This window comes from Notechis scutatus, chromosome 15 (genome assembly GCF_049901735.1).
Source record: "Notechis scutatus isolate UNSWTSFEM ecotype Mainland chromosome 15, rNotScu1.2, whole genome shotgun sequence".
NCBI classification, from domain to species: domain Eukaryota; kingdom Metazoa; phylum Chordata; class Lepidosauria; order Squamata; family Elapidae; genus Notechis; species Notechis scutatus.
In genome coordinates, this window is record NC_142023.1 from 3,230,654 (window position 1) to 3,252,020 (window position 21,367).

At 50.0% G+C, this 21,367-nt stretch overlaps 1 protein-coding gene across 1 annotated transcript; it reads left to right on the forward strand.

The window, feature by feature from the left end:
- The first annotated feature begins 995 nt into the window (after positions 1-995).
- OLFML2A (olfactomedin like 2A) lies at positions 996-18,128 on the forward strand. The gene is made up of 8 exons (XM_087944050.1): positions 996-1,173; positions 5,148-5,414; positions 7,832-7,939; positions 8,743-8,931; positions 9,279-9,528; positions 9,859-10,068; positions 10,630-10,815; positions 13,675-18,128. Exons 1-8 carry the CDS (start codon positions 1,072-1,074, stop codon positions 14,268-14,270), a joined length of 1,908 nt encoding a protein of 635 aa, XP_087800176.1. The 5' UTR covers positions 996-1,071; the 3' UTR covers positions 14,271-18,128.
- The last annotated feature ends 3,239 nt before the right edge of the window (positions 18,129-21,367 follow it).

The window sequence follows — 21,367 nt, forward strand, 5'->3', positions numbered from 1 at the left end:
TATTCTATTCTATTCTATTCTATTCTATTCTATTCTATTCTATTCTGTTCTATTCTATTCTATTCTATTCTATTCCTTCCAATATTTATTCTATTCTATTCTATTCTATTCCTTCCAATATTTATTCTATTCTATTCTATTCTATTCTATTCTATTCTATTCATTCTATTCTATTCTATTCTATTCTATTCTATTCCTTCCAATATTTATTCTATTCTATTCTATTGCGGGATCCTTACCACCACCACCCCCTCTACCTCCCCACATCTGCCAAGGATCAATCCAGCTGTGGTTTTAGCTAAAAATGAACAGACTGCGTGAAAAATAGTCACCAGGTGGCAGCCTCGGACTTATTCTGGGAGTTGAAGTCCACCAGTCTTAAAACTTGCCGAGTTTGAAGGCCCTCGCTTTACCCCACCTGTAAAATGGGCCCAATAACCAGCCACCCATTGACCACAACACACCCATCGAGGCTGTGCCGGGCACACGGTGGTCGTATTAAACCATTAAGCCGACTCAGCCCGTCCTTAGGGCACCAGGGCCGAAGGGGGCACCACAAAAACGTGTCTGCCGCCTAAGCTTGGCTCTGTTTGTACCTTATGTACAAAGGAGTGGGGGTAGGGGGCACCAAGATTTGTCAGTGCTCAGGGCACCAGTGAGGGCATTTAATCCACCCCTGAGCACTATTTGGCGCTGGCTCCAGAAGAGCTGCAGAAGGCTCTGTCTGTCCGTCCATCAGTCCAAGAAAGGGGAGGGGGGCTTGCCCCGTCCTTGGTTCAGGCTCTTTTGCTTGGGCACGGGGTTGGGCTAGATGACCTCCAGGGTTCCTTCCAACTCCGTTAAATCTGGGTGGGTGGATGTGGGGAGGGGGGTTTCATTCAGCCAGATCCTGCGCTGGCGAGGCGAAAGGGGGAGAGCGGGCGGCGCCCTCCGGCTCAGCCCAGAGGCGGGGGCACCCGAATGGAAGGACCCTCCTTCCCTGCCTCCCCGCTCAGCAGACGGAGCCCGGCGCGCTCGGTTGGCGGAGGGTCCTCGCCCGGCGTTGCGCATCCCCAAACTGGGGGGTTCACCATGGGTGCCCCGAGGAGTCGGGGGCGCCTGGCAGGCTGGATCGCCGCGCTTCTCCTCCAGCTGCTCTGCTCCTCCGTCCCGGTGCAGGGGACGGGGAAGAAGGTAAGGAGCCCCTCCCCCCCCACCGGGAGTTGGGGTGGGTGGGCACAAAACCGGGGAAACTGCCCCCCCACCCCGATGCTCCCTCCTGGACTTTGGCTGTCGCCAGCCCGAAGCCTCTCCTGCTCGAGCGGGGGGGAGGGTTGGACTAGATGACCTCTAAGGTCCCTTCCAACTCTTGTGATTCGATGTTTAAAGCTTCCGGAGGACACCCCCGGGGATGGGGTGGGGTGGCGCGACGCTGCTTGTGAGGTGGGGGGCGGAAAGGACCCCCCCCAACTCCCCCAAGCCCAGAGACTCGCCCCGTTTGCCTTCTCGGGCGATCATGCGACGCGGTCACTTTCCTTTTGGTTTGATTGACCCGACTTTTAAAGATCACGCTGTTCAAAACACAGAAGCCTTCAAACCAGACGTTTAATAATTATTAAAAGTCTGGTTTGAAGGCTTCTGTGTTTTATATATATATATATATAATATGTATATATAAATAATAATAATAATAATAATAATAATAATAATAATAATAATAATAATAATAATAATAATAATAATAATAATGGTGCGATATTTCTGTAAAATGCATCGTATGGAAGCTTCGCTTTCTGCAAACCGGGAATCATGGTTTAGCAGAGGGGGGGTGGGCTGGAGTGTCTCAGGGTGCCGGAGCGTCCCTTGGGGCAGAGAAGAGAGAGATCCACCGATCTCTTTAGCTTTGGGGGAACAAAAGCCGCTGGAAGTGTGTGGGGGGGTGATCTCTTCCTACCAATTAAGGGCTGGAGAAGCTAGAAGAAAAGACAATTAAAGAGAGAGGGTGAAAAGTCACTTTTTTATTTTTTAACTTAAGGCAGATTTGGAAAAAGTGACTTTTGCTGGAAAGGAAAGAGAGGTATTTTTTTTTTTGCTCGTCAGTTGTGCTTTCGGCCCTCTGTGAATCCACCTCTCCCTTTCCGGATCGTGGCTGCCTCTGAACATGTGCAGAGGGCTCCTTCCTTTCCAGATTTCGGGGTTTGGCCTGGAAGACCGCACCACTGCTTGTGGAGGCGAATCCATCATTCCCTTTTGGGTTGAAAAACATGTAGGACTAGCTGGATACCCGTGCTTCGCTACAAAACTATGTGGTCGGGCTTAGTTTTTGGGGAGGAAAATAAGGGGGGGGAAATTCTGCCTCTGCCTACCAGCATCCATCGGTATTCATCTGGCTAGCGTCCTGTCAGTGTGTGTGAGCATTGAGGGGTGTATGGAAACTGAAGCAGTATTTGCTGTGTGAGCAAGGAGACAGCAAGGAGCCTGGGTGTGGCTTAGCTCAACTGTTCTGTACTAAAGCTGGTTGCTGCTGTGAAAGTAAAAGTGAAACTCCTCTGCTTGTGTTTTGCATTTGGAACAGAGTTCTTTTCAGGTGGGGAGGGGGAGTAGAACTCCTTAGCATCAGAGCATAATAATAATAATAATAATAATAATAATAATAATAATAATAATAATAATAATAATAATAATAATAATAATAATATAGAAAATACTAATGCTCTGATGGTCATTTCGAAAAATCCTTTCTTGGTGAGCCTCTAGAAGCCAAGAGAAACATAGGTGCCAAGTTTCAAGTTGGTAGGCTTTACGGTTCTGCATATATTGTGATGATGTGGTCTTTCGCTTTTACATATATAATACAATAATATATAAATAAATAAGTAACAAAATAGCCTGAGTTACACTTCCAGAGGAAGGTGGAGGGAACGTATAGATGCTTTTATTGATTTATTGAGCCCTGGCTCGAAGTCACCAACATCCACCGAAAAGGTTTTTTTTCTTCTTTGGTGAACGAATTGTCTATATCATCTATCTATCTATCTATCTATCTATCTATCTATCTATCTATCTATCTATCTATCTATCTATTATCTATCTATCTATCTATCTATCTATCTATCTATCTATCTGTCTGTCTATCTATCTATATCTATCTATCTATCTATCTATCTATCTATCATATCTGTCTATCTATCTATCTATCTATCTATCTATCTATCTATCTATCTATCTATCTATCATGTCTGTCTGTCTATCTATCTATATCTATCTATCTATCTATCTATCTATCTATCTATCTATCATATCTGTCTATCTATATCTATCTATCTATCTATCTATCTATCTATCTATCTATCTATCTATCTATCTATCTATCTATCTATCTATCATCTATCTATCATCTATTTATCATCTATCGATCTACCTACCTGCTTACCTATTATCTATCTATCTATCTATCTATCTATCTATCTATCTATCTATCTATCTATCTATCTATCTATCACCAGCCCTCAGTACAGCCTGGATCATCTGTGGCCGGATCGCCTCCCCCATCTTTTTCCATTCAATAAGGCTGACTCATCCCCATGACTTCCAAGGGACCAATTAAAATGCCTGGAAGAGGGGATTGACTGGTGTGCCCCCCCCCAAAAAACAAACATTATGTCCCCTCCCTGCTCCAAGCAGCCTTTATACCCCCCACCTCTTGCAAAGTGAAACCAGCACACCCACCTGCACTCAAACCCTCCTCCTAAAACCTTTAACGGATTAACAGAGTTGGAAGGGACCTTGGAGGTCATGCAATCCAACCCTCCCCCCTGCCCAAGCATGAGACCCTACTCCATTTCTGACAGATGGCAATCCAGTCTCTACTTGAAAGCTTCCAGGGATGAAGCTCCCACAACTTCTGAAGGAAACTTCTGTTCTGTCGGTTGATGGTTCTCACTGTCAGAAAGTTTCTCCTTATTTCCAGGTTGAATCTCTCCTTGGTCAGTTTCCATCCATTATTCCTTGTCTGGTCTTTGGGTGCCTTGGAAAACAGCTTGACCCCTTCCTCCTCTCTGGGGCAGCCCCTCAAATATTGGAAGGCTGCTCTCCTGTCCCCCCTGGTCCTTCTCTTCCCTAGACTAGCCAGGCCCAGTTCCTGCAACCGTTCTTCGTATGTTTTAGCCTCCAGTCCCCTCATCATCCTGGTTGCTCTTCTCTGTACTTTTTCTAGAGTCTCAACCTCTTTTTTGATAGTGTGGTGACCAAACCTGGATACAGAATTCCAACTGGAGTCCTGTGCAAGAGATAATGGCTTTTCTGTGCCTCCTTCTCTCCCATCTCTACTTAGAATAGAAAAGGAGCTGGGTGCAACTACAAGCATCTTGGCTTGGCACACTAACCTGGCCTCCGACATATTTATGCTATGAGCGATGCCCTTTGGGGTGCCCCGAGGGGAAGTGGGCCCAGGACACACCCACACCCACATGCTAGCATTCCTCACACACACCCCTAGTGTACTTCACATCCACCGTGGTGCAAACAAGCTGCGTTTTTCTTACGGAGATACTTGGGACTTTTAAATCAAAGAAAAGGAATTTCCTGACAGGGAGAATTAATGGAGGGAACAGCTCGCCTGCGTGGGCACGTATCTTCCTCTTGGCTTCTAGGGGCTCACTAAGAAAGGATCTTTCAAAATGACCATCAGAGCATTCGTATTTTGTTATATTATGATGATTATTAACACGCTCTGATGCTAAGGAGTTCTACTCCCCCTCCCCAACTGAAAAGAAATCTCTTCCAAAGTCAAAACACAAGCAGAGGAGAGGAGTTTCAATTTTAGTTTCAGAGCACCAAGCAGCTTCAGTACAGAACAGTTGAGCTAAGCCACGCCCAGGCTCCTTGCTGTCTCCTTCTTGCTCACACATCGAATACTCTTTCAGTTTCCAAACAGCCCTCAACTCTCTCACACACTGACAGGATGCAAGCCCAGTCTACCGAGACCCTCCATGTGGACTCAAAATAGGCCGCCTGGAGACTCCGGGGAGGGGAGGGGCAGGATGGGCGGGGCCAGTCCGTTGGTTCAAGTACTGGTTCGCCGAAGCAGATGTAAAGTTAACACCCGGTTCGCGTGAACCGGTGCGAACCGGCTGAATCCCACCACTGTGTTTTCTACCCCCTTGCAGCCCTTCGGAGACCCAGAGCAGGTTCGCATGACCTCCGAAGGCTCCAACTGCCGCTGCAAATGCATCCTGCGCCCCCTTAGCCAAGCCGCCTGCGCCCGTCTCCAGGGAGGCGGCGGCAGGAGAGGGGAGGACTTCTACACCGTGGAGACCATCAGCTCGGGAGGCGACTGCCGCTGCTCCTGCGCCGCCCCGCCAGCCTCGCTCAACCCCTGTGAGGACGAGTGGAAGGCGGAGAGGCTGAAGAAGGAAGCCCCGGAACTCCGCAAGGTAAGGGAGGGGGCCGGGAGGGGGTGGAGGACCCTCCCTGCAGATGCAACTCCAAAGATGGTGCGAGACCCTCCCCACTCCTTCCCCCCCAGGCTGAATGGAGCCTTTGGTGGCGTTCAGGTTCTGCCCATTTTGGGCAGAAGGCAGCAGGACTGAAAGAAAGGGGTTCAAAAAGGGACGATTTGGTTTCAGCGGCTGAGGAGGGGCTTCATTTCAAGGGTCTCCATGCCCGTCCCCCAGGCCAACTTGAGACACCCCCCCCCAATGTCCTAAATTCCCTGGGGATGCTCTGAGCAGACTTCAGGGTACACTGGAAGAGAAAAGCAACGAGAGAAATGGGTCCTTGGGGCTTGGAATGTAATTTATTTACCGTATTTACTCATTTCTACCCCGGCTATTATTATTTTTACAAGGAAGGCAGCAAACATATCCAACATGCCTTCCTTCACCGATTTTCACCGCAACAACGACCCTGTGAAGTGGGCTGGGCTGAAAGAATGACGGGCCCAAAGTCACCCAGCCGGCTTTCATGCCTAAGGCAGGACTAGAACTCACCGTCTCCTGGTGATTGGACCAAAGTCACCCAGCCGGATTTCATGCCTAAGGCTGAACTAGAACTCACCGTCTCCTGGTGATGGGCCCAAAGTCACCCAGCCGCTTTCATGCCTAAGGCGGGACTAGAACTCACCGTCTCCTGGTGATTGGACCAAAGTCACCCAGCCGGCTTTCATGCCTAAGGCGGACTAGAACTCACCGTCTCCTGGTGATTGGACCAAAGTCACCCAGCCGGCTTTCATGCCTAAGGCGGGACTAGAACTCACCGTCTCCTGGTGATTGGCCCAAAGTCACCCAGCCGGCTTTCATGCCTAAGGCGGGACTAGAACTCACCGCCTCCTGGTGATTGGCCCAAAGTCACCCAGCCGGCTTTCATGCCTAAGGCAGAACTAGAACTCACCGTCTCCTGGTGATGGGCCCAAAGTCACCCAGCCGGCTTTCATGCCTAAGGCTGAACTAGAACTCACCGTCTCCTGGTGATGGGCCCAAAGTCACCCAGCCGGCTTTCATGCCTAAGGCGGGACTAGAACTCACCGTCTCCTGGTGATTGGACCAAAGTCACCCAGCCGGCTTTCATGCCTAAGGCGGGACTAGAACTCACCGTCTCCTGGTGATTGGCCCAAAGTCACCCAGCCGGCTTTCATGCCTAAGGCGGGACTAGAACTCACCGTCTCCTGGTGATTGGCCCAAAGTCACCCAGCCGGCTTTCATGCCTAAGGCGGGACTAGAACTCACCGTCTCCTGGTGATTGGCCCAAAGTCACCCAGCCGGCTTTCATGCCTAAGGCGGGACTAGAACTCACCGTCTCCTGGTGATTGGCCCAAAGTCACCCAGCCGGCTTTCATGCCTAAGGCGGGACTAGAACTCACCGTCTCCTGGTGATTGGCCCAAAGTCACCCAGCCGGCTTTCATGCCTAAGGCGGGACTAGAACTCACCGTCTCCTGGTGATTGGCCCAAAGTCACCCAGCCGGCTTTCATGCCTAAGGCGGGACTAGAACTCACCGTCTCCTGGTGATTGGCCCAAAGTCACCCAGCCGGCTTTCATGCCTAAGGCGGGACTAGAACTCACCGTCTCCTGGTGATTGGACCAAAGTCACCCAGCCGGCTTTCATGCCTAAGGCTGAACTAGAACTCACCGTCTCCTGGTGATTGGACCCAAAGTCACCCAACCAGCTTTCATATGCCTAAGGCGGGACCAGAACCCACCGTCTCCTGGTGATTGGCCCAAAGTCACCCAGCCGGCTTTCATGCCTAAGACTGAACTAGAACTCACCGTCTCCTGGTGATTGGACCAAAGTCACCCAGCCGGCTTTCATGCCTAAAGCGGGACTAGAACTCACTGTCTCCTGGTGATTGGCCCAAAGTCACCCAGCCGGCTTTCATGCCTAAGGCGGGACTAGAACTCACCGTCTCCTGGTGATTGGACCAAAGTCACCCAGCCGGCTTTCATGCCTAAGGCGGGACTAGAACTCACCGTCTCCTGGTGATTGGACCAAAGTCACCCAGCCGGCTTTCATGCCTAAGGCGGGACTAGAACTCACCGTCTCCTGGTGATTGGACCAAAGTCACCCAGCCGGCTTTCATGCCTAAGGCGGACTAGAACTCACCGTCTCCTGGTGATTGGACCAAAGTCACCCAGCCGGCTTTCATGCCTAAGGCGGGACTAGAACTCACTGTCTCCTGGTGATTGGACCAAAGTCACCCAGCTGGCTTTCATGCCTAAGGCAGAACTAGAACTCACCGTCTCCTGGTGATTGGCCCAAAGTCACCCAGCCGGCTTTCATGGCTAAGGCAGGACTAGAACTCCTGGTCTCCCGTTTCTAGCCTGGTGCCTTAACCGCTCCTCCCCGCTTCCCTGCAGCTGCAGTCCATCACCGACCTGCTGGAAGGGGCCCTGTACAGCATGGGCTTGATGACGGTCCATTCCTACATCAAGCAGGTGGTGGAGCAGATAAACACCTTGGAAGAGGTGAGCTCCAACTTCTTTGGGGTTTTCCCCAGGGTGGGGGTGGGCGTTTCGTTCCTCCTCCTTTTAGCAGGAACTGGGTGGATTGAGAGAAGATGGAGTGAGGAGGGGTCTCTTCCCGCCCTGGAGATGTTGTTCTACTGGAGAAAGCCAGGACGACATCACATCATGTCTTTTCTTCGGTCCGGATGAGTGGCCGCCGAATTGAAGCCATAATGAAACGATAATGAGATCCTGGTTAAAGGCTGGTAGGAGCAGCAGAAGAGTGGTGGGGTTCAAATATATTTGACTTCCGTTCTGTGGAGCGTGGCATGGTGGGCATGGCAGGGGAAGGATATACTGCAAAATCCCCCTTCCCTTTCCTCCCCACTAACCTGCTTTCCAGCTCCATTCTCCTGTGCAGGGCAACCACAGGAAACCCAGCCGATCAACTGGGACTCAATGGGAGGCAGAGAAGAGGTGGGGTTGGCGGGGCCACTCAGAGGTGGGATGGGCCGGTTCTCCAAACTAATCAAAATTTCCACTACTGGTTCTCCAGAACTGGTCCGAACCGGCTGAAGACCCACCTCTGCAGCAGAACCTCAACATGATGAGGTTACCTGTGATGGGTCTCCTCGAGCAGACCATACTGGCTTAGAGGGGGCTTCCTCAGCAGGGCTGGACTATATGGCCTCTGGGCTTCCGGGGCTGCTCAAGAAAAAAGGGAAGGGTCTGGAAAGGCAGGAAAGTTGGTTAACCAAGTCAAATGCAGTAGGTTGATCTTGTCTCACATACACACTCGATCCCTTCTCCCCCCACCACCCCAGACGGTCAGAACCAACCTGAGCCGCGACAGCAACGTAGTGAAGGAGACCGTCATGCACTTGAGCGACCAGATGAAGCGCTACGAGAACTACTCGGACATGGTGGTGGGCCTCAAGAAGGAGCTTTCGAACCTGGAGCATCAGCTGCTGCAGAAAGATGCGGCCGTCACAAGTCTGGAACACAAAGCGCAGGTTAGTCCTCCGTCGTTCCGGCTGGAATCCGCCGGTCCCATCTCCCTTAATGTCTGGATCCATTTATCGCCAATCCCTGTTTCTTTCTTCCGGTTTATTCTCAAGGGGCACAATTTGCCAGTTCTCCGAACTGCGCAGAATCATAACAACCGGTTCTATAGAACCGGTCCGAACCGGTAAAATCCCACCCCAGGTTTGCACCTTTTCCCTCTTCCCTCCTCTTCGCTTTGTCCTTTCGTGGCAGGTCGGTTTCCAGCCGAAATGGATTTAAGGCACAGGTCCTAAGAGTGTTAAAACTTCCACCGTGCGTCTCTGCAGGGCTGTTGTGTTTTCTCTCCCCTTTTTAGGACACTGCGGGGCATCAGGAGAGCGTCCGGAAATACGCCGGTCCTCGGAAAAGTCTGGGGGACAAAGAGACCCCCCGAATTCTCAAGGAGAAGGCAGAAAAACCGAGGAAAGAAAGCGCCAAGGGCAAGATGGGTCTCCCGTTGCCAACTTCCAAATCCAATTCCTCTGGACAGCAGACTCTCATCTGGAGCCACGTGTACTACAAAGCTGGACACCAAGCAGAGGCAGAGGGGGTGGCCAGCAGCCATGGTGAGTAGCGTCGATGAGTGGTGTGGTGGAGGTGGAGATCTCGCCTCATAATCAGGAGGCTGTGAGTTCGATCCTAGAGGCAGATATTTCTCTCTCTGGGCATGATGAGAATATGTCTGCTGAACGAAAACTCCGTACTGGCAACAAGGAAGGGCATCCGGCCAGTAAACCCTCAACTCCATTCAGTTGCCCAGGCTCCACCCCACAAGAGATTATGGAGTCGTTAAAAGAGGATGATTGTAAGCGTTGAACAAGGTTGTAAGTCGAGAGTTACCATTCGTGGGAATAATCCCCAGCTTTGGGCTCGCTAAGGAGGTTCCTTTCCCGCAGAAAACCCCAAGAAGAAAGCTGGACTCGAACTGGTGCACCAAGAGACCCTCCCCAGGGCAGGAGAAATTCCCTCTACGGCTTCCCCTGCCAACGCAACCTCCGTGGCCCCCACGATGAGAATCGGCGCCACGCTCCAAAGTCGGCCTAGCCCTCCTCTGCTCTCCGGGAGACCTGGCCACATCCCCAAGATCCTTCCCCCGCCCAGCCACGGTACGTGTGAATCCTGCCTCCACTGGAGGGGGGGTTGGGTTGGGGATCTCCCAGGGCTGGGATGCAAATATTTAAACTACCAGTTCTGTGGGCGTGGCCATGTAGTCGTGTGACTGGGTGGGCATGGTTTTGTTTTGTTTTTTGCTCCTGGGTGCAAATACGGGGTACGGAGGACTACGCTGCTCCCCCCTGCACCCCGTTTTTTGCCTTCGGGGCCTCAAGGAGGTCTGCTAAGCGAAGCAGTGCAACAGCGAGGGGGGGGGAATCAGCTGTGCTGCGCGATTTAGATTAGCCAAGAAAGCAAGAAATCCGACAATTTTCTGCTTTCTAGCTAATCTAAAGCGGCAACAGCTGATCGTCGGAAAACAGCTGATAGGTGGAGGAAAAAATATCTCGATCTTTGGAGTGAACCGGTTCACTCGAACCATGCTGAACTAGTAGAATCCCACCCCTGGGGTCTCCTTCAGGAGGTCACTGGGACAGAGCTGGCCAACGTGGCACCGTGGGGTGGTGGTGGTAGGGTGTTCCCAGCCCTTTCCATCCTCTGCGTTGGACCCGCAGCCCACGAGGCCTCGTGCGAGGGGACCCTGAAGGCCGTGGAGCCCCCCCAGACGCAGCACAGCTACGGTCGGAATGAAGGCGCCTGGATGAAGGACCCCGCGGCCTCCGATGAGCGGATCTACGTGGCCAACTACTATTACGGGAACAGCCTGCTGGAATTCCGCAATTTGGAGAATTTCAAGCAAGGTGAGGAAGAGCGGGGAGGGCCAGCGGGAGGAGGGGGCTGCCACATCCCTGGGGAGACTGGTGGAGTCCGCGGACTGATCACGGTTTGTGGAATGGGGCTGGCTGAAGAAACCACGGTACTTTTGTATATTGTGGCTCTAGTTTGTAACCATCGGGATGAAGGGAGGCTGAAAAGGCCTTCCCAAACATGGAACTCGATTCAAACTTTGCAGAATTCCTGGGCCAAATATATACTCATAAATAGAAAAGTGGATTTCCTTGGTTTCTTTTTCCTTTGTTGGCTTTGTTCCATTCCTTCCTCCTTTCCTTTCCTTTCCTTCCTCTAGTTCTCATCTCCTTCCTTCTTCTCATTCCCATCTCCTTCCTTCCTCATTCTCATTTCCTTCTTCCTTCCTTCCTTCCTTCCTTCCTCTCATTCTCATTTCCTTCCTCTCATTCTCATCTCCTTCCTTCTTCATTCCTTTCATTCTCATCTCCATTTCTTCCTTCCTCTCATTCTCATCTCCTTCCTTCTTCCCTTCCTCTCGTTCCCATCTCCTTCCTTCTCATTCTCATCTCCTTCCTTCCTTCTTCCTTCCTTCTTTCCTTCCTCTCATTCTCATCTCCTTCCTTCCTTCTTTCCTTCCTTCCTTCCTTCCTCTCATTTTCATCTCCTTCCTTCTTCCTTCCTCTCATTCTCATCTCCTTCCTTCTTCCTTCCTTCCTTCCTTCCTTCCTTCCTTCCTTCCTTCCTTCCTTCCTTCCTCTCATTCTCATTTCCTTCCTTCTTCCTTCCTTCTTTCCTTCCTCTCATTCTCATTTCCTTCCTTCCTTCCTCTCATTCTCATCTCCTTCCTTCTTCCTTCCTTCCTTCCTCTCATTCTCATTTCCTTCCTTCTTCCTTCCTTCTTTCCTTCCTCTCATTCTCATCTCCTTCCTTCCTTCCTCTCATTCTCATTTCCTTCCTTCTTCCTTCCTTCTTCCTTCCTCTCATTCTCCTTCCTTCCTTCTTCCTTCCTTCTTTCCTTCCTCTCATTCTCATTTCCTTCCTTCCTTCCTCTCATTCTCATCTCCTTCCTTCCTCATTCTCATTTCCTTCCTTCTTCCTTCCTTCTTTCCTTCCACTCGTTCACATCTCCTTCCTTCCTCCCTCCCTCCTCCCTCATTTCCATAGCTACCGCTTCCTTCTTTTCTTCTGCTTTCTCATTTCCCCCGATGCTTCTCCTGCGTGGATGATTCTCACCATTTGCAAGCCAAGTGAATTCTCCAAAACAAAACCCAACCCTCCCTGTCAGAACTCTCGGGCTTTCCTGGCTGCCCTTTCCCTGAGCTGGTTCCTGGCCAGCTCCTTGGCCTACGGACTTTTCCATGCATGGTGAAAAACAACCCCGCAGCAAACTTATGGAAAAGATGGCCATCGGAGATTGTGGAGCGTGCAGCTAAGAAAGCTCTTCTCCTTTGTGGGGGCTGAATTAAAGTCCTGCACTTTAAAATGCCTTTTTAATTTTAATTTTTTTTGTTTTGTTAATGCCAACTTTTGTAAATAAGTCTGCTTACAGCTCCCACTGGAATTTAAGAAACGCGGACCGGGTGACTTGCACAAACAATTATTTTGGTTGGGAAACAGATTTTTCTAAGCAGGCTGTGAGGCTCAACGGCTTTAGGGAGAACCTGCACTTTTAAAAATCGTTCCACACCAAGAGGGTGTTGAATGAATAAAAGGAATAATTGGGCAAGGGAGCCTGTCCTTTCCTTTTTTTCTTTTCTTCTTTCCTTGCCTTTTTCCTTCCTTCTCCATTCCCTCCCTTCTTTTCTTTCCTTCCTTTTTTTCCTTCCTTCCCCACCCGCTCTCTCGCTCACTCCCTTCTTTCTCTCACTTTCCTTCCTTCCTTTCTTCCCTATTTTCCTTCTCCATTCTCTCCCTCACTCCCTTCTGTCTTTCTTTCCCTTTTTTCTTCCTTCCCCATTGCTCTCCCTCCCTCTTTTCTCTCTTTTCTTCTTTTCCTTCCTTTCTTCTCTCTGTCTCCTTCCTTCCTTCCTTCCTTCCTTCCTTCCTTCCTTCCTTCCTTCCTTCCTTCCTTCCTTCCTTCCTTCTTTTCTCCCTCCTTACAAAATACATAAACTCACCTTCAATTCCTGTCGAAGTTTCCATCCTAATGGTTACAGGTTGTCCTTCAGTTACAACTGTCATGGAGACTGTAAGTCATGACGGTCATAAAACAACCCAGTTAAACATGAGCCAACAGTGGGCAGCAGCCGCCAAAAAAGCCAATGCAATCCTAAACTGCATTAACAGAGGGATACAATCAAGATCACAGGATGTACTAATACCACTCTATAAAGCCTTAGTAAGGCCACACCTAGAGTACTGCATCCAGTTTTGGTCACCACATTACAAAAAAGATGTTGAGACTCTGGAAAAAGTGCAGAGAAGAGCAACCAGGAGGATTAGGGGACTGGAGGCTAAAACATACCATGATCGGTTTCAGGAACTGGGCCTGGCTAGTCTAGGGAAGAGAACGACCAGGGGAGACAGGATAGCGGTCTTCCAATATTTGAGGGGCTGCCAAGCTATTTCCCAAAACACCTGAAGGCCAGAGAAGGAATAACGGATGGAAACTGAACAAGGAGAGATTCAACCTGGAAATAAGGAGGAATTTTCTGACAGGGAGAACAATCAACCAGTGGAACAGAAGTTGCCTTTGGAGGTTGTGGGAGCTTCATCCCTGGAAGCTTTCAAGGAGAGGCTGGACTGCCATTGGTCAGAAATGGCGTAGGGTGTCCTGCTTGGGTGGGGGTTGGAGTAGATGACCTACAAGGTCCCTTCCCACTCTGTTATTCTGTTGCGTTTCTTATCCTGAGCTCTTTCACTCCTCCCAGGCCGTTGGAGCAACCTCTACAAGCTCCCCTACAACTGGATCGGGACCGGCCACGTGGTGTACCAAGGTTCCTTTTACTACAACCGGGCCTTCACCAGGAACCTCATCAAATACGACCTCCGCCAACGCTTCGTGGCTGCCTGGTGCTTCCTGGACGACGTGGTCTATGAGGACACCACGCCCTGGAAGTGGCGCGGCCACTCCAACCTGGACTTGGCCGTGGACGAGAGCGGCCTGTGGGTGATCTACCCAGCGATGGATTCTGGCTACTCTCAGCAAGAAGTCATCGTGGTGAGCAAGTTGGATCCGGCCGACCTCTCCACGCAGAAGCAGTGGAAGACGGGCCTCCGGCGCCACGCTTACGGGAACTGCTTCGTGGTCTGCGGTGTACTTTACGCCGTAGATGAGTGCAACGTCAGGGAAGGCCGTGTGTCCTACGCCTACGACACCCACACCGCCACCGAAGCCCGCCCCGAGCTGCCTTTCCGCAACGAATTTGCCTTCACCACCCAAATCAACTACAACCCCAAGGAGAAAGTCCTCTATGGCTGGGACAATGGCCACCAAGTGATCTACAAGCTACAATTCGTGGCTTGAGGATTGGGACAGTGATGGGATTCAAATAATTTCTTCCAACAACCAGTTTGCCAAACTGCTCAGAAAGTTAACAACCGATTCTGGTGAACTGGTGAGAACCGGATGAATCCCACCACTGGATTGGGAGCCCCAAAATGCCACGGGTGGGTCCCCAGAGGGGGTTGTCTGTGGCCGCAGGATGGCCATGAGCCTGGGAGGGACTTTGATGGAGCGCATTCGATGGAAGAGATGGGGGCCGACGTCTTGCAAGATGGCACAATTCCTCTGGGATATTCAGGGTGCAGGATTTGGGGGTGATGGCAATTAGAAAGCTGTCCGTCGCAGACTCCCTTCTTGTGATGTTTCACGCATAGAGGGCACCCCCTTAAGATAATATGCATTTTTTCTTTTTTTCTTTTGCAATCTAAGAAACTTTTCCGCAATGTTTACACGGTGAGGTTTAAGCTGTTGGCTGAACGGGAAGGTTCGGGCGTTGACGTGAGCTAAGTGTTAAGCCCAAAACATCTGTCGTTAAGGGAGACACTTGTTACTTGAGTTTTGCCCCATTTTACAACATTTCCCGCCTCCGCTCTTAAGCGAATCCCTGCAGTCGATAAAGTCAGTCACCCAGTTGTTAAGTGAATCTGGCTTCCCCGTCCCCCCCGGGGTTGGCTGTGGCCATTGTAAGTACGAACCCGTTGCTGGGCGTCTCTGAATTTGGATCACGTGACCCTGGGGAAGGCCGCCATGGTCGTTAAGTGTGAAAGTCATCCTTTTTTTCAGCGCCGTTGTAACTTCAAACCATCACTAAATGAACTGTGTTGTAAGTCCAGGACTACCGATTATTAATTCTGACCATAAGGATTTGGGGAGGGGGGGGAATTCAGACCTCTTTGGGGTGAGAGGGGCACAAAAATAGCTGCTTACTCCAATTTAGAGGTGTGTGTGTGTGTGTGTGTGTGTGTGTGTCCTAGGGAGCAAATGCCCCAAATATTTTGTCTTTCTTGCCATTTGCTGAGCGCAGCCTTCACACTGCTTGGGACGCCAGTGTGAAAATCCTCACTGTTTTGTGTACACACACACATGCCAGCTGCCCCTTCACACACACACACACACTGTGATGACCCAGGGCGTGGCACAAAAGCAACCAGGTCACAAAAGTAGGTAAAGTCCCTTTAATTCCTCCAACTTGGCCCCCAATGTCCAGTTAACATCGGCTGGAGAAAAAAAAACTCTCTCAAGAACAGTTTTTAAAGGGAAGAAATTCAGTCCGAACCCAAAGTACATATAGATTATAAATAAAAACCAACACAAACCACAAGCTGCAGCAATTAACGAGACAGGGCAGGATAAGGAATTGCAGAACTCAAAAGATAACGAAACACACACAGTTGGGAGGATGCCAGAACCCAGATAGGACTTGACAAACAAAGATTATGCACGCTTTGCTTCCAGTAAGATGCTGTGCGCAAACACCCCTTTTATCCTGTTTTCCCAGCTGCCGCTAATGAAGGGAATCAGGGCCCTTTTCTCCCCCATAATCCATGTTGCTCCCTTATCCGTTCCTGAGTGCCCAAGGATGAAGAGGGGATGGGCCTGGGCTGAATGTCCAGCCGGACTGTGCCCTTCCCAGTTTCCTCCACAGCCACCAGAGCCACACTCCCACTCCCTGTCAGCTGCTCAACCTCCCTCTCAGAATCAGATTCCAACAGGGGAATGACACCCTCCTTGCAAAAGTTCTCACAACTTTTGTGTTGGTTCCCTGGAACATGGATGCTGAAAGTACACAAGATATTTTTCTCACCCCATGGGTGATCTATGGCCAGGTCACGCAATACGGGTAAATCCTTGACTTAGAACCGTTCGTTTAGCGGCCAAAGTTGCGATGGCGCTGTTAAAAAAAAGGGACTTACAACTGTTTTTCACACTTAACGACCGTTGCGGTATCCCCCCAAGGTCGTGATCAAAATTGAGAGGCTTGGCAATTGGTTCGTATTTATGACGGTCACGGCATCCTGGGGGAGGTCATGTGATCGATCCCCCTTTTGTGACCTTCAGACAAGCAAAATCGATGGGAAAGCCAGATTCACTTAACGACCGGGTGGCTAACTTATCAACTGCAGTGATTCACTTAACATCTGTGGCAAGGAAGTGATTCACTTAACCACCATGGCCAGGGGAATCCAGATTCACTTAACAACCGGATGTCAGGATTCCGGCAGTTACTCCAATTAAATCATGAGCCTCGAGCCACGCTCCCAAAACTAAACAGGATTTATTAGAAGTTACCATGCCGGCATTAACCTGGGTGTAGCTGACTCTGAGATACGTAGTTCACTGTCACCCTTGATCCTGCTTTTCCCCCCCCACCCCCGTGGGTGTATCATCCAACGAAAAAAACCTCCATAGCCAAGAGTCATCAATCATGCTCTCCAATTAGATTTTGCGCCAGCAAAAGCTTCAGTCATCTAATCAGTCTTTGAAGAAAATATGAATGGAATGTACTTTCGATTCCACACTGCCGCCTGCTCTTTGAAACTCCCCTCCCTTCTTTCTGTTGTCAACTATGAAACGTGTATACAAAATGTTTTATGAGTTGACCACCGGGTTACTAACCTATCAACTGCAGTGATTCATTTAACAACCATGGCAAGGAAGCGATTGACTTAGCACAACCATGACCAGGGGAAGCCAGTTTCATTGAATAACCAGGTGACTCACTTACCAACTGTTTAACAACCGTGGGAAGAACGGTCGTAAATCGGGGCAAAACTCGCTCAAGAAACTTCTCCACTACAGAAAGTTGAGGCCCAGTGGTGGTCGTTAAGTCGAGGACTATCTCCTTGGGTGGGGGGGAGGGTGTCTGCCTAATTTGGCCCCTTTAAGAGTCGTGGAGCTCAACTCCCAGCTGGCTGGGGGATTCTGGGAGTTGTGGTCCCCAAGTTTCCACCTTTGCAGAGCCGGAGGGGCTCACACACACACACACACACACACAAATACACACAGAGTCTAAAAAAGTCGGTTTGTTTTGCTCACAACCTACGCAATCTTTCTTGTTTCTTTTTGTCGCTTTGCTTGGAAGAGAAGTGACCAAATTTTCCCTCCCCAGGGCGAAGAATAAAAGCTGCCCACTGGCACAGAGACGGTGCCCGACCCCCTATAAAAGGATTTTTTGGGGAGGGGGACTGAGGGGAAAAAAAGAGGAACAAGGAAACCATTGACTGGCCATTAACCAGCTAGAGAGAAATCTGGGCAGATCCTGGTTAGAAGCTGGTGGGATTGACATTGTTATGGATATTTTTTTCTCATGCAAAGAGAGCATTTTTCTCCCCCCCTTCATGCTTTGGGGTGCCAGCTTTTCTTTTGGGGGGGGGGTGGCTCCATCCAAAGGGCCAGCTGGAAGCTATGGGGGGGGGGGGGAAGAGACGGCTGCATTTTAATTCTCTCTTCCTCCTCTTTCGCTACCTTTTGACTTCCCGTCCTGGCCCAATGAGGACTAGAAACCTGTTCTGACCCAAACCTGGTCCCAAGAGAGTCAACACAAGGCAAAGGTAACAGCACAACCCTTTTACTGTTTCGTTCACGAATCCGGTTCCTTCGGAGATAAGAGGCTGCTTCCACCTAATTAGCTCCGATAAGGAAGAGCCTGGCCAAGTTTTTGCAAGGCTGCCAAAAAGAACAGATAAGGGTCTCCTGCTTGGGCGGGGGGTTGGACTAGATGACCCACAAGGTCCCTTCCAACTCTTCTATTATTCTGTTAAAACAGCATTAACCGGTGGGATTCTGTGACTTTTTTTTTTTTGAATTTTGTTTGGTGAATTTCATTAAATTAGAAAAATAATAAAAAAAATAAAACGCCCAACAGCCCTGGCTGCTGAATTTTTATGTTTTTAGGGTCGACCCAGGACAAGTTGACTGTCTTGTTTTAGCTTTCTTTTCTCTTCACAATCGGGAAGCATCATTTCCCTCCCGCCCCCCCTCGGAAAAGGTGGGTATTCAGGAGATTTTGGGTGACGATGGGAGGGGGCCAAGGAGAAAGTTGGAGGAAAACAAAAAAATAAAATAAAATGCTGACTTCTTTGGCCTTGCTGCAGAAGGACACACTTTGCATTCGCTGGAACTGCAAGTCCCATGAGGCTCAGCGAGCACCCTCTGGGGATGATGGGGCCCAGAGTTCCACCGTGATGAATCGAGGGGAGGGAGGAAGACAAACCAGTGAGGGGGGCGGTGTATTTTGGAAACGCCAAGAAGGGGGGTACATTATTTTAAGGCAGGGGTCCCCAAACTTGGCAACTTTTAAGACTTGTGGACTTCAACTCCCAGCTGGGAGTTGGCTGGAGAATGCTGGGAGTTGACGTCTAGAAATCTTAAAAGTTGCCAAGTTTGGGGACCCCTGATTTAAGGTGCCACACGGCCTCCGCTCATCACGAGGACTAGAAGCTTAGAAAACACCCACAGAGCAAATTTCGACGCCAGCGTGAAGTGCCGCTTGTTTCTTTCCATCCCACGGGGCCTGCCTCTTTCCGAAACTCTGGGAGGGGCCCCAGATTCTTTCCCCCACCCCATTCCCAGCCGTGCAAGGGCAATGCCCCCACCCGCCACCAAGGACCTGGGAAGAAAGAGTCACAGTGTTTGGCTCCAGATGAAGTCATTCCTTCTCTGGAGACAAACTCGCTTTTGACCCCTGCCATTGCTCACAACAGGGGGGCACACACACACACACACACACACACACACAGAAGCAGGCAACCTTTGGCCTGAGGGCCCCCACATCTCACAGTGGCCCTTTGTTCTCTCTGGCCCAGATGGTGCCAGGGGTGGGAGAAGGATCTTGGAAGAAGCTCCTTCCAGTGAGGCGCAACTGTCCTTTCGAAGGGTATCCTCACCCCCCCCCCGCCCGACGGGAATAGGTCAAGTTGCCCAAAGTGCTGCAGCCAACACACCACGGCCACCTTACCTTGGGACAATTGAACCATTCTGTTTCATTATTGAAAATAAAATAAAAATTGCTTTCATGGTCATCCTTCACGTTTTGTTCTGTCCCTCTTTTGGCTTCCTTTCTTGAATGATTCTATCCTACCATTTTCGTTGATATTAGTGTAATTCTTGACCCGCAGCCAGTTGGCCGTTGTGAGGTGACGCTGTGGCAAGTTGGCCATCATGAGTTGGCCATAGTGAGTTGGCCATAGTGAGTTGGCCATGATGAGTTGGCCATGGCAAGTTGGCAACTTTAAGACTTGTGGACATGAGTTGGCCATGATGAGTTGGCCATGATGAGTTGGCCATGGCAAGTTGGCCATGATGAGTTGGTCCCATAGCGAGTTGGCCGTGGTGAGTTGGCCATGGCAAGTTGGCCATGATGAGTTGGTCATGATGAGTTGGCCATGGCAAGTTGGCCATGGCAAGTTGGCAACTTTAAGACTTGTGGACATGAGTTGGCCATGATGAGTTGGCCATGAGTTGGCCATGATGAGTTGGTCCCATAGCGAGTTGGCCGTGGTGAGTTGGCCATGGCAAGTTGGCCATGATGAGTTGGCCATGGCAAGTTGGCAACTTTAAGACTTGTGGACATGAGTTGGCCATGATGAGTTGGCCACGATGAGTGGGCCACAGTGAATTGTCACAGACCCTGTTGGCGAGATGCTCTCCCCCAACCACAGCGACATGTTGGGCTTCATTCTGTCAGCAGCTTTGGTGAAGCCCGACAGCCACCTCCTGGCCCTGAAGGAACCCCGCCAGAAATTTTGAAAGACCTCTCCTTCCTGCCCAGAAAAGAGGGGGTGTGCCCAACAAGTGGCACTCCTCATTGGCACGAGGGCTCCAGTATTTATCCCCTTTGCCAGCCTTGGCACCCCATCAGGCAGGGCAGCCTTAGGGCTCACCAAGCCCGGCCTGAAGCATGTCCTGTAGCTTTCAAAGCTTCTGTTGGGGCTGAGAGGTGGCATCTCGCCAATGTCGGCGTGGGCATGGAGAAGACAAGGCCCCTGGAAACAGCAAAGTCAGCCCTTCGTGGCAGCCCAGACAAGATGTGGGATGGGAGGGAGGAGGTCCTTCAATTGACATCTTTGTTCTCCTGGCAAAGTGGAGCGTTTTGCTCCACCGATCTGATGGGATGGCACTGCCCAGATTTTCCTCCGGCATCGGGCCAGCCTTCCTGCCACCCCCTTTCTGGACAGGTCACCCCAAGTTAAACTCTGCTTTCTGTCCCTGCCCTAGATGCTGGCTGGCTTGCTTGCCACTGAAACCAGCCTGGGAAGGGAGAGGAAGCAAACATTTGAAATACACGCAAACCACACGTGGCTGATTTTTCTGCCTGCCTCCGCTGGCTCAGCTCTCCTCTACCAACCGAGCAGAGACTAAAAGCTAACAGGGTGGAAAGGCCCTCCATTCTATAAATGTGGCTAAAGGAGGTTAAAACCTACGATAAACGGTTGCTGGAAGCAGGCATGGCTAGCCTAGAGAAGGACCAGGGAAGACATGATGACAGTCTTCCAATATTTGAGGGGCTACCACAGAGAGGAAGGGTTAGGGTTAGGGTTTGTTGCGCTCAAATGCTGGTCATAAGTACAGGACAACCTGTCCTTGGAAGGCCAGCTGCTAGGAATCTCCCAGAAGTGACTATCCAACAAAATTACTAAAATCACATTGGGGAAAAAACTGGCTCAGTGTTACATCCAGGCTGAGAACAGCCAACTCCAATCTTGCATTTCCACAGATAAGATAGGATAGGATAGGATAGGAATGAAATAGGAGCAGAAGTAGAAATAGAAGTAGAAAAGAATAGAACAGAATACAGAATAGAATAGAATAGAATAGAATAGAATAGAATAGAATAGAATAGAATAGAATAGAATAGAATATGGAAGGGAAGGGAAGGGGAGAGAAGAAGAGAAGAGAATATGGGAGGGAATAAAATAAAAGAGGAGAGAAGAAGAGAAAGAATAGAACAGAACAGAACAGAAATAGGAATAGAACAGAATAGAACAGAACAGAACAGAACAGAACAGAATAGAATAGAATAGAATAGAATAGAATAGAATATGGAAGGGAAGGGGAGAGGAGAAGAGAAGAGAATATGGGAGGGAATAAAATAGAAGAGGAGAGAAGAAGAGAAAGAT

Excerpts from the sequence above, each read along its gene's own strand:
- OLFML2A (XM_087944050.1), top strand. The coding sequence starts at position 1,072 with ATGGGTGCCCCGAGGAGTCGGGGGCGCCTGGCAGGCTGGATCGCCGCG. Across the intron at positions 1,174-5,147 it reads TGCAGGGGACGGGGAAGAAG|CCCTTCGGAGACCCAGAGCA; the intron begins GTAAGGAGCCCC and ends ACCCCCTTGCAG. Across the intron at positions 8,932-9,278 it reads GTCTGGAACACAAAGCGCAG|GACACTGCGGGGCATCAGGA; the intron begins GTTAGTCCTCCG and ends TCCCCTTTTTAG.